Source organism: Myotis brandtii, unplaced genomic scaffold (assembly GCF_000412655.1).
Source record: "Myotis brandtii unplaced genomic scaffold, ASM41265v1 scaffold233, whole genome shotgun sequence".
Lineage (NCBI taxonomy): Eukaryota > Metazoa > Chordata > Mammalia > Chiroptera > Vespertilionidae > Myotis > Myotis brandtii.
Window position 1 is genome coordinate 362,204 of NW_005358773.1, and position 12,796 is coordinate 374,999.

At 49.5% G+C, this 12,796-nt stretch overlaps 1 protein-coding gene across 1 annotated transcript in view; it reads left to right on the plus strand.

Annotated features, from left to right (window-relative positions):
- CRAMP1 (cramped chromatin regulator homolog 1) overlaps positions 1 to 12,796 on the plus strand; it is a 65,652-nt gene that overhangs the window by 50,943 nt on the left and 1,913 nt on the right. Inside the window, exons 14-20 of the mRNA XM_014539988.1 lie at positions 3,142 to 3,223; positions 6,221 to 6,325; positions 6,556 to 6,734; positions 7,416 to 7,484; positions 8,087 to 8,318; positions 9,099 to 9,263; positions 10,382 to 10,524. Coding sequence (XP_014395474.1) covers positions 3,142 to 3,223; positions 6,221 to 6,325; positions 6,556 to 6,734; positions 7,416 to 7,484; positions 8,087 to 8,318; positions 9,099 to 9,263; positions 10,382 to 10,524 — 975 coding nt within the window. The remainder of the gene's footprint in view (positions 1 to 3,141; positions 3,224 to 6,220; positions 6,326 to 6,555; positions 6,735 to 7,415; positions 7,485 to 8,086; positions 8,319 to 9,098; positions 9,264 to 10,381; positions 10,525 to 12,796) is intronic.

Here is a 12,796-nt window from a genome sequence, read left to right on the forward strand (position 1 = left end):
AATGAGAGATTGCATGGTGGTCCTAGGAAGGAAGATGTATTCTAAAGCCCAAGTGGGTTGTGTGTGTGTGTGTGTGTGTGTGTGTGTGTAGACTACAAGTAGACTCTTGAACAGTGCAGGGGTAAGGGGTGCTAACCTCCTGCACAGTCAGAAATCTGTGTATAACTTTTGACTCCTTCAAAAACTTAAGTTGTCCCACAGTATCTGCAGGGGATGGATTCCAGGATGCCCAATGGGCACCAAAATCTATGGATACTCAAGTCCCCTATATAAAATGGTGTCAATCAGTGTATATAGTCAGCCCTTTACATCCGTGGACTCCCAACAGTGAATTGAAAACAGTACAGGTAGTTACTGAAAAAAATACATGTATAAGTGGACCCACACAGTTCAAACCTGTGTTTTAGGGCCAACTGTAATTTAGTGTTAATGCATTTGATTTTAGTATATTTGATTATTTTATCAGCTTTATTCTATATAATAACAGGCTAATATGCAAATCGACCCAGTGGCTGAATGACCAGTCACTGTGATGTGCACTGACCACCAGGGGGCAGTCGCTCAACACAGGAGCTGCCCCCTGGTGGTCAGTGTGCTCCCACAGGGGCAGTGCCACTCAGCTAGAAGCCACAGCGGCAGTGGCGGGAGCTAAAGATATCCGACTGCCTGCTTAAGCCCACTCCCCTAGGAGCGGGCCTAAGCGGTCAGTCGGACATCCCCCGAGGGCTCCTGGACTGTGAGAGAGCGCAGGCCAGTCTGAGGGACCCCCCCTCCCCAGTGCACGATTTTCGTGCACTGGGCCTCTAGTTGATATATAATTCATGTAATGTTACCCATTTAAAGTATACAGTTCGATGGTTTTTTGGCATATTCACGGGGTTGTGCATCACCACTATCTAATACCAGAACATTTTCATCACCCCATACAGAAACCCTGCACATATTACCTGCATTGCCCCCTCTGTCAGTCGCTGGCAACCACAAATCTACTTTTAGTCTCTGTCGTTTTGCGTGTTCTGGGCATTCATATAAATGGAATCACACACAGTATGTTGTCTTTCCATTTATTGTTTTCATTAAACGTTTAATTGGCACACAGCCAGTCATTTATTTCCCTAGTGCCCACAGCTGCTTTCACACCACCAGGGTGAAGATGAGTAGCTGTAACAGAACATAGGGCCCCAAAGCCTAAATGTTCCTCCCCTAGTTAGTCCTCTCAGAAAGTGCATGTGGAGCAGAGCCGGCACATCTGCAGCTCCTCACCTAGTTAACAGGTCACCTGCCGCAGCAGCAGCATCCAAGCGGACCTAATGGCCCAGTCGAGGTTGCAGCCCCAGTAACACCTCCTCTACTCTTTGCCAACACTTTGGGGGTGCCTCTGAGGGGCACGGAGATAGATGTCCCTTGTGCTTTAGTGGAGATGCAGCTGTGCCCCAGAGCCAGAGGTCCTCAGACACTTTTAGGTTGACAGATACTTTCTGTTAATGTTTTAACTTCAGTGAATAACAGTTTGAGCAATTAATATAATTTATTATTTTTTTTTTAATTTTTTATTTGATTTTTAGGGGGTCAGTCGGACATCCCCCAAGGGCTCCTGGACTGTGAGAGGGCGCAGGCCAGGCTGAGAGACCCTCCCGAGTGCACGATTTTCGTGCACTGGGCCTCTATTTGATATATAATTCATGTAAAGTTACCCATTTAAAGTATATAGTTCGATGGTTTTTTGGCATATTCACGGGGTTGTGCATCACCACTATCTAATACCAGAACATTTTCATCACCCCAAACAGAAACCCTGCACATATTACCTGCATTGCCCCCTCTGTCAGTCGCTGGCAACCACAAATCTACTTTTAGTCTCTGTCGTTTTGCGTGTTCTGGGCATTCATATAAATGGAATCACACACAGTATGTTGTCTTTCCATTTATTGTTTTCATTAAACGTTTAATTGGCACACAGCCAGTCATTTATTTCCCTAGTGCCCACAGCTGCTTTCACACCACCAGGGTGAAGATGAGTAGCTGTAACAGAACATAGGGCCCCAAAGCCTAAATGTTCCTCCCCTAGTTAGTCCTCTCAGAAAGTGCATGTGGAGCAGAGCCGGCACATCTGCAGCTCCTCACCTAGTTAACAGGTCACCTGCCGCAGCAGCAGCATCCAAGCGGACCTAATGGCCCAGTCGAGGTTGCAGCCCCAGTAACACCTCCTCTACTCTTTGCCAACACTTTGGGGGTGCCTCTGAGGGGCACGGAGATAGATGTCCCTTGTGCTTTAGTGGAGATGCAGCTGTGCCCCAGAGCCAGAGGTCCTCAGACACTTTTAGGTTGACAGATACTTTCTGTTAATGTTTTAACTTCAGTGAATAACAGTTTGAGCAATTAATATAATTTATTATTTTTTTTTTAATTTTTTATTTGATTTTTAGGGAGGAAGCCGGGTGGGGGAGAGAAAGAGAGAAACAACAATGTGTTGTTCCACTTAAATTGGTTGATTCTTGTATGTGCCCTGACTGGGGATCAAATCCTCAGTCTTGGCATATTGGGATGGTGCTCTAACTGAGCTACCTGGCCAGGGCTAATATAATTTCTTTAAATGGTGTTCTTCACATTAGAACTTAATTATTCACACATAGGAGTCCTGGGCAGATAGGAAGGGGTGGGCACTGGGACTGTGAGATGGGGTGGAAGGCCTCAGGCCTTTAGCCTGTCTGTGTTACAGGCAGCAACTTTATTTTTACACCCCAAATTTGAGGAGGCCCAGAATATGAGTGTCTTTTTTAATAGTCCACACGGAGTGGTTATAAACACACATATATATATATATGACTAGTTGCATTCCATCCAAATCCGTAAGAATATTCTGAATTAACAGTGGATGGTTCTGACATTCCTCCAGTTTCCCTGGAGGAAGGTTTGATCCCTCGGCATTTTTTTTCAGAGAGGACCCGATGTTCAGAGTTCGTTGGGTCTACAGGACATAGCCATCCTCAGACTGTCCCAGGCGCTCTGTGTTAATAGCCCTAGAACCCAGAACCATCTGCTTACAATCTCAGTTCACTGTTGTCTGGAATATCCCCTTACAAGTCTTTGCTGGTTTCCTGAGTGATTTTTATTACCTGATTGGCAGTTTTCCCTCCACAGAGAACCCTGCTTCCTAGACCTTCTGAAAACCAGTCCCACAACGTCTGCTCCTTCTCTATCATGTCAAATTCCTCCATAACCGGTAAGCACTGGGTCTCCTGGGGTTGGCTCTTCACTCCTTACTTTCCTGTGGCCTCGTCTTTGGGAATGACAGGCATTCGCTTTTATGGCTGTTGGGGTGACATTTGCAGCATTCCTTTGTCCATTCTATCAGCAGAAACTGAGTGTGCCCTGAGCCAGGCAGGCATGGCCCTCTGACAGGTGCCCGCAGGCAGCTTCCTTCAAAGGTGGGCTCAGGTAGCCCTGTTAGGGATGCTTCGCTTAGTTCAGTCCACCCTCTCCGTATAATGTCTTGTCAGGTGTTTTTTTGTTTTGAGCTTGTTTGTTTGGTGTGTGTGTGTGTGTGTGTGTGTTTTGTCAGGCATTTTAGGAAAAAAATATACAACTCTGGCCTTCATAAGTAGATCTCTAAGGTCAATGGGGGCCCTGGCTCTTTGAAGTAAATTTTCTTACTTCAGTGAGAATTATTCAGTGAAACACGTAACTCTGTGATTTAGCTTTTAAATCAGCCTTGATTTTCACATTCATTTATTTCCCTAGTGCCCACAGCTGCTTTCACACCACCAGGGTGAAGATGAGTAGCTGTAACAGAACATAGGGCCCCAAAGCCTAAATGTTCCTCCCCTAGTTAGTCCTCTCAGAAAGTGCATGTGGAGCAGAGCCGGCACATCTGCAGCTCCTCACCTAGTTAACAGGTCACCTGCCGCAGCAGCAGCATCCAAGCGGACCTAATGGCCCAGTCGAGGTTGCAGCCCCAGTAACACCTCCTCTACTCTTTGCCAACACTTTGGGGGCGCCTCTGAGGGGCACGGAGATAGATGTCCCTTGTGCTTTAGTGGAGATGCAGCTGTGCCCCAGAGCCAGAGGTCCTCAGACACTTTTAGGTTGACAGATACTTTCTGTTAATGTTTTAACTTCAGTGAATAACAGTTTGAGCAATTAATATAATTTATTATTTTTTTTTTAATTTTTTATTTGATTTTTAGGGAGGAAGCCGGGTGGGGGAGAGAAAGAGAGAAACAACAATGTGTTGTTCCACTTAAATTGGTTGATTCTTGTATGTGCCCTGACTGGGGATCAAATCCCTCAGTCTTGGCATATTGGGATGGTGCTCTAACTGAGCTACCTGGCCAGGGCTAATATAATTTCTTTAAATGGTGTTCTTCACATTAGAACTTAATTATTCACACATAGGAGTCCTGGGCAGATAGGAAGGGGTGGGCACTGGGACTGTGAGATGGGGTGGAAGGCCTCAGGCCTTTAGCCTGTCTGTGTTACAGGCAGCAACTTTATTTTTACACCCCAAATTTGAGGAGGCCCAGAATATGAGTGTCTTTTTTAATAGTCCACACGGAGTGGTTATAAACACACATATATATATATATGACTAGTTGCATTCCATCCAAATCCGTAAGAATATTCTGAATTAACAGTGGATGGTTCTGACATTCCTCCAGTTTCCCTGCAGGAAGGTTTGATCCCTCGGCATTTTTTTCAGAGAGGACCCGATGTTCAGAGTTCGCTGGGTCTACAGGACATAGCCATCCTCAGACTGTCCCAGGCGCTCTGTGTTAATAGCCCTAGAACCCAGAACCATCTGCTTACAATCTCAGTTCACTGTTGTCTGGAATATCCCCTTACAAGTCTTTGCTGGTTTCCTGAGTGATTTTTATTACCTGATTGGCAGTTTTCCCTCCACAGAGAACCCTGCTTCCTAGACCTTCTGAAAACCAGTCCCACAACGTCTGCTCCTTCTCTATCATGTCAAATTCCTCCATAACCGGTAAGCACTGGGTCTCCTGGGGTTGGCTCTTCACTCCTTACTTTCCTGTGGCCTCGTCTTTGGGGATGACAGGCATTCGCTTTTATGGCTGTTGGGGTGACATTTGCAGCATTCCTTTGTCCATTCTATCAGCAGAAACTGAGTGTGCCCTGAGCCAGGCAGGCATGGCCCTCTGACAGGTGCCCGCAGGCAGCTTCCTTCAAAGGTGGGCTCAGGTAGCCCTGTTAGGGATGCTTCGCTTAGTTCAGTCCACCCTCTCCGTATAATGTCTTGTCAGGTGTTTTTTTGTTTTGAGCTTGTTTGTTTGGTTTTTTTTTGTGTGTGTTTGTGTGTGTGTGTGTGTGTTTTTCTTTTGTCAGGCATTTTAGGGGAAAAATGTACAACTCGGGCCTTCATGGGTAGATCTCTAAGGTCAATGGGGGCCCTGGCTCTTTGAAGTAAATTTTCTTACTTCAGTGAGAATTATTCAGTGAAACACACAACTCTGTGATTTAGCTTTTAAATCAGCCTTGATTTTCACATGTTAGGGGGGATGCTTCTAGTTCAGTCCACCCTGTCTGTATAATGTCTTGTCAGGTGTTTTTTTGTTTTGAGCTTGTTTGTTTGGTGTGTGTGTGTGTGTGTGTGTGTTTTGTCAGGCATTTTAGGAAAAAAATATACAACTCTGGCCTTCATAAGTAGATCTCTAAGGTCAATGGGGGCCCTGGCTCTTTGAAGTAAATTTTCTTACTTCAGTGAGAATTATTCAGTGAAACACGTAACTCTGTGATTTAGCTTTTAAATCAGCCTTGATTTTCACATATTGCTTTTTCTTGTGCCTTCTTTTCATCTACAGAAAACCTAGTAGGAAAGAGCCCAATTGCAGAAGCAGAATCTTAATCCAAGATTTGATGCTCTCATTGCTTCAGAGGAGCTTGTAGCTTCACTTGGGTGTGCATCACCCTGAAAGGGCCATTCCAGGGGAATGACAGTGCTGACAGCACCCTCTTCAGCAGCCCCCACGGGCCACAGTGGTGCTGTTACCACGGGTGCAGAGCTTTCTCCTCATTGGGGGCCCGTTTGACCTCTGACTTCCCCAAGTTAGCACAGTTTTGGAATGTTCAGTGGTGTCCCCTTGGCTCAGCTTCCATGGTCCCAACTGGCTGTGAAGCCGACCCTTTGTAGTACCTGCCGTGCCGTCAGAGAGCACTGGGGCAAGTGGGCTTGATGCGGCTGCTTCTGTTTTTGTCCTCACAGGTAGAGGCTCATTCCGGCCCATCCAGTCTTCCCTCACCAAAGCGGCTCTGTCTCGGCCGATCATGCCCAAGGTCCTTCCGCCCCAGGCCCCAGGCCACCTGGCCAGTAAGTTCCTGTGACCGGCATGGTGACAGACACCACGTGAGGCTTGTGAATGATGTTTCTGTTTTCTTCTTCCCCCAAACCATGCTCTCATTATCCTCCAGAGAGAACAGGAAATCTGTTTCCCTTGCCTTGAAATGAGGCGTGAGGGAGAGGCTATTCCTGTGAGCGCTGCGGAGTATGTTTGGGGATGTCAGTAGAGCTCCCATTGGCAGTGTCTTTTCTGTTGCCAGGTGCTGTCGACTTAGCAGCTACAAGTGCCGGCATCATCCCCGGGAGCCCCCTCCCTGTCTTGGATGCTGAGGGTTTGTCTGGCATCTCTCCACTGTCTTCAGATGAGGCAGCAGCTACCCTTTCGGGTCAGGACTCCACTGGCACCCTCCAGAATGGCGACCCCATCCCCACTGTGGGGGTGAGTGTTTAGAAGGGCTTCTCCGAGTTACCACCAGCTTTCAGGATGGGTCGGTCGGTCACTCTCCAGAGGGATGGGAGCCGAGATAATGGGGCTGATGTCATGCTGGACTCTAATTCTGCCTCAGGAGTGGGATGGGCCTGATGACCAGAGGGGAGTCACAGAACCAGGGAGGCTGGGGCATGAGTGAGCTCTGCGTGGCTCAGGGGGGGAACCATGGAAGGAGACAGAGTGGGGACAGGTTTGCTGGGTGACACTGGAGAATCCAGAACTGAGGTAAGCAAGATCTGTATGTCAGCAGACTTCTCAGATGTCAGCTTGGTCTGAGAAGGAACTTTAACCAAGTGGACCAACAGTGGGCCTAGTGATCCCTGACTGCCACTCCTCTCCGGTTCTCTCAGTGCTCTGGTTTCACGGCCAGCCCAGCCTGAGGACTATGAGGTTTTGAATTGATAATCTTAAGTGCAGTGACTTCCTGGCCCACCTTCTGGAAGCAGTGAGCTTGCTTGTCTTCACAGGAAGAGATTTCCAACCTGGACCTCAATGGGTTCCTGTAATGTCGGCTGTTAGGAAGCTGGGGAGAGGAACAGCTCTTGTCTCAGGAGCTTAATAGCCATTGGGCAGAGTTCTGGCATGCTGATTGTAAGGGCTTTAGGCATTCATGGTGTACTTTTCTTGTAGGGTACAAGCGATCCATTCATCAGCATCCCCTCGAGGCCTGAGCAGGAGCCAGTGACGGAAGGTTTCCAGGTAGAGTGTGCTGTTGGCTGCTGAGCAAAATAGCTGCCCCAGAGCCCCCCTCCAGTGCTGAGTCCCCGTGCTCATGGTCCTGCCAGCAGAACTGGCCTCCCTGCCGTGAGTTGCCAGGATGTGACAAGGACACTCGGACATCCAATAGTTTTATCCTCCCATTGCCTAGATAAAAGGAGCATGCATCTTCCATCTCAGGTTTCTTCTTCCCTTCCACGTGGCTGGCTGATTCAGACACAGTTCTGAAAGATCAGTTTCTTGGGCTAAGGGGAGGAGATCATCAACTGGCAGCACTTGTTGGCACTTACCTTCTGCCTGGGTGTTACCAGCTGTCTTGCTGGCAGGGAAAGCAGGTCCAGATGTCCAGGGCATCGTGGCCAAGGCCCCCCTGGCCTGGCCTTCCAACTCTGCATCCCCAGAGTAGTTTCTGGAGAAGTTAATGTGTTTCATACTAGAATGGAAGAGGTATCTGCTATGGTCACTGCCTCTCTGTTGACTTGGCCATCACTTGGTTACCATCTTTTGGGGTTGAGGTTGATTTTTGTTCCTTATTAGGGGATTGGTTTATCCATTGTATCTGAACAATTCCCATCTCCCACCAGGGTTCACCTGTCCTCTCCTTAACTGAGCTATCTAAGGCTCCTCTGCACAATGGGCTTTCCACCCCACTGCCCTTGGCGGAGGGCTCCAGCACTCGGCTCTCTCCGCCTAACGTTTCTGCTCTGCTGGACATCTCTCTCCCCGGGCCACCTGAGGACGTGCTCTCGCAGGGAGAGCCTGCCACTCAGATCAGCGACTCCATCATTGAAATCGCCATCAGCTCTGGCCAGTACGGTAAGGAACAGGCTGCCCCTGCACACCCTTCTTGGAATCAATTCCCCATTAGGACGGGGGATCCAGGCTTGCCCTTGACCTCCCATCTGAGCATTTGCCAAACCTGCTGGGTATGTTCCCATTCCACTCCCACTTTTGCACCTGCCACCTATATGGCCTTGCCCAGCAGAGGCAGAGGCAGCACCAGTGAACAAGGTACAGATAGGACCTACAGCTGTGTATGGTCTGGTGGGACTGCTCCTGGCCTTGAGACCAACAGGATTGGATGAGCCATTGTCCTAGTTGGTCATGAATCTAGGTGAATGCCTTTGGGTTTTGCAAATTCCAGGAGGGGACTGGACTGGTATCCTGTAGCAGTGGTGTGGTTGGCACTTGCTGGTATGAGTCAGGCCATGAATTCAGATTAAGCTGACTTCACAGGCTAGTAGTGAGTGGCTGTGGGCAGGTCACCGGCTCATTTGTGAACTGGGAATAGCATGTAATTCACAGGGCTATTGTAAGCGACCACGAGAGGATTTAGGTGAAGCTCTCGGCATAGCGCCTGGCTCATCAGTGATAGCTGTGGCCATTGTCGTCCCCTAAGATAGGTATGTGTTCCTGCTGTAGGGGATCCCCTCCACAGACCAGTGTTGTTGATCATTGTGGGGATCCAAGCAGAGTCCCGGACCTCCAGAGTCCAGTGGCACACAGCTGTGCTGCTCGCCGCCTTCGTGGCAGGTTGGAGAAGCAGAGTGCTGTTCACCCCACGTGGCGTCTCTGACCCAGGATTTTGGTTGACAGGTGAAGGAGTCCCTCTTTCTCCAGCAAAACTAAATGGCAGTGACAGTTCCAAGAGTCTTCCTTCCCCGTCCAGCAGCCCCCAACCAGACTGGATTGCCTCCCCCACCCATGACCCCCAGTGGTGCCCCAGCGACCCCACGGACTCGTCCCTCGGCAGCTTGTTTGGTGAGTGTCTGTGGGGGGTGCCCAGGTCTCTGTCCTAGACCAGCAGGGACGAGCAGGGCTCCACGTGGTGAACTTGGTGGGGGACTAGAGCCTAGATTCTCCTTGCCATCTGGCAGAACCCCCACCAGGACTGTTTGCTAGTTTTCCAGGGTTTATTTTTTCTGCACCACTTACATTTGGGAGAACGTCCAGATCTCCAGTGTGCAGTTCACTGAGCTTTGGCAAACGTGACATCCTTGTAACCCACAGCCCAGTTGCAATGAAGCCCCCGTCTATCTCCTCACACAGTCCCCTGTGCTCTTCTCTAATCCGGCCAGCTGTCCTGGCCCCTCCCCTACTAGGGCCTTCTGCTGTTGCCACCAATGGCAGGGTAGAAGACATTGGCTTCCCTCTTTCTGTTCTCAGTAAAATATTCTGATGTGGACAGGCCAGCTGTCTTGCGACATGTTGACCAGTTTGGCACGTTCACAGGATGTGTTCATCCTCATTGGGCACCAGGCGTTGTGTGATGGGAAGGGCATGTTAGCGAAAGACACCATGCTCTCAATGTCCTCTGTAAGAGGGGCTCCGGGACATGTCTGGGATTCGTGCGCTTTGCATTTTTAGAGAGCAGCCAGTACGTGCACATGGCCATCAGACTGCAGCCCCGCAGGGGGCTGTGCTGTACACATGTTGAACAGGGTCAGCACCTTGTGTGGACGCCACACCTGATGGCCCAGAATGTGCGCTCTGGTCTGGGTGATACAGGGAGCCAGCACCCGATGAGTGTTTCCTCTTGTAAGAGGTCTATATAGAACAGTACAGATCTCTGCAAAGTCAAATACAAATCATGAAAAATGGGAAACCACATTACCTGGAGGTGGGAGTGGTGACTGGACAGCAGAGCACTGAGGGGCCCCTATAATATGAGGCCTACTTATATGTGCTTCTGAGGACCCTCCAAGGCTCCTCATTTGAGAAAAGCCAGGTTGGCTACAGCTCCACACCAAGCACTGTGTGCAAGCGTGCAGATAAATGGCCGCATGGGCCTGGCGAGGCTACCTCCAGCCCTCAGGATCCTTCCCTTCGCCCGGAGCTGACCAAGCCATCTCAGGGCTTGATCCTCCTTTTCTTGGCAGCGAGCTTCATCTCGGAGAAAGGCCGAAAGATGCTGCCGACTCCAGTGGGGACCCACAGTGGCACCTCCCTGCTGGGCCCCAGCCTGCTAGATGGAAATTCGAGAGACTCATTTGTGTCCAGATCCCTGGCCGATGTGGCAGAGGTAAGTACACAATCTTATGCCTGGACTTGACCACCAGCCCTTATTCCAGAGGTGACCAAGTCCCTCAAGCAGACCTGTTTGGTTATTAAGAATTTTTCATCAAGATGTTAAAACCAGGAGCCAGCACATGCACATTCTGGCTTCTGAGAAGGGAAATTCTACTGGCAAACAACAAAGTAATAGCTGAGCTCTGAAGGCATCAAAACCTGGAAAATTCAGGGTTAACTGGGGGTTCTGCAGGTGACCAAAGCAGGGATTGGATCTCATTGTGGCCTACACCAGCCGCTTGATCTCAAGCAGGTAATGCTGCCTCTGTGCGGTGCTGATGCCATTGGTAGAAGAGTAAAGAGCACCTGTAGGTGGCTTTGTCATCACTGCTGGTACCTGACAGGAGAGGGCCTTCAAACAGCCCCTCCCTGTGTCGTTACATGTCACTGCCTCCCAAGCAGGAGAATGGGTTCTGCAGGAAGGGCACAGATACTCCCTCCAGCTCCTCCCATGGTGAGGGTGATGATAACAAAAGTCACATTATGGCAGACCCTCAATGTGCAGGCAAGGCTCAGTTTGTGACCCTCATCTTTGGACCGGCATGCAGTGTCCCTCTTTCTTAGGCCAGGCTGTCTGCTCATGTAGCCACCCAGGCTCCATCCAACATGGTATGAGTGTTGTTTGAGCAAGAAAGCCTTGCAAGGTTGTGCACTGATTGAAGGAGTAGAGACAGGTACATTTAATTATAAGACAGATACATTTAATTAGAAGGTGGCTGACGGGGCAGGACTGGTCGAGATGGGCCGGACATGTCCTGGAGCCAACCTCCTGTGGTCCCTCCCTGACTGGCTGCACCTGGGGTGGCGCTGTGGCTCGAAGGGCACCTGCGGAGTGAGTGGGGTCCCTCCGACAGGTAGGGCCCCTCAGCCTGGCCTACAGGGATCAGGCTGAAACCGGCTCTCTGACATCCCCCCAGGGGTCCCGGAGTGCGAGAGGGCACTCTGCATCGACAGGTAGGGCCCCTCAGCCTGGCCTACGGGGATCAGGCTGAAACCGGCTCTCTGACATCCCCCCAGGGGTCCCGGAGTGCGAGAGGGCACTCTGCAAAGTTGCTGTCGTACAGGGTGTGGAACGCAAACGGAAGTGTGCAGTAAACCAGATTTGGGGCCAATAGTGCCCCAGCAACAACATAACCCATGGCCAAAGGTGGAATCACACGGCCCCGCGAGGAATCGGGCTCCCTCCTCTCTGGTTTTGGGGTGCATCACCTGTGAACTGCCACTGCCAAGTCACTGCAGCTTGGCAGCTCCTGCATTGAGCATCTGCCCTCTGGTGGTCAGTGCGCATCATAGCGACCGGTTGGACACTTAGCATATTAGCCTTTTATATATATAGATTCTTAAGGGGAACCCTGGATCAGACAAGGCTAACACAGTGGTGTCCCATTGCCTCCTCAGCTCTCAGTATCCTGATGTGAGTCTTAAGATCTGAGGAGCTTGTGGGACGGCTTTTTGGAGGATTCTAAGCCAGCTCCTAACATGAATGGAAATTTCACCCAAATACAAACTAAACAGAACATAGTACATTTCCTCCCCCTCAATGAGCATTTCTGTGGCCATAGAACCTTTATTTAGAGAAGATCTTGTGACTGTAATGTTCCATAAGAGGCTGGTCTCTTTCCTTTCCTGTGTCTATGTGGACATTGTTTATAAGCTCCTAGCTCCTGTGGAAGTGGCCACTGCACAAACATCCCAAGATGACACACTTGGACCCACTATTCAAAGGTGGTCCACAGAACCACTGCAAAACACCTTGGACTTGTTAGAAGGGCAGACTCTCGGGCCCACCCCAGGGCCAGTGAACCAGAACCTGCATTTCTAACAAGATCTCTGGGTGGCCTGTTGCACACAAAGGTGAGCAGCACAGAACAAAGACAGGTGCTATTCATGAATTACTAAATCCATAGCTAGTAACATATTTACCTCCAGAAATAGCCATTGTTTAACAAAAAGATCTGACCACAAATTCTCCAACTCAAAAAACATGACTGTGTTTTTTAAATAGTCCTTATCATCTAGAAGTGCATTCTGAGATGTGTGGCTGAAATGATCTGATGTTGGGATTTGAACAAAAGTGATGGGAGCAAAGAGTGGGTGGGAGAGGTGGGCCTAGATTGGCCACAGATTGATGAAGCTGGTGATGGATATGTGGGGGGAAACAGTCACTATTCTACTTTTTTCCTTCTTTTTTAAATCCTTGCCCGAGGTTATTTTTTCCCAGACAG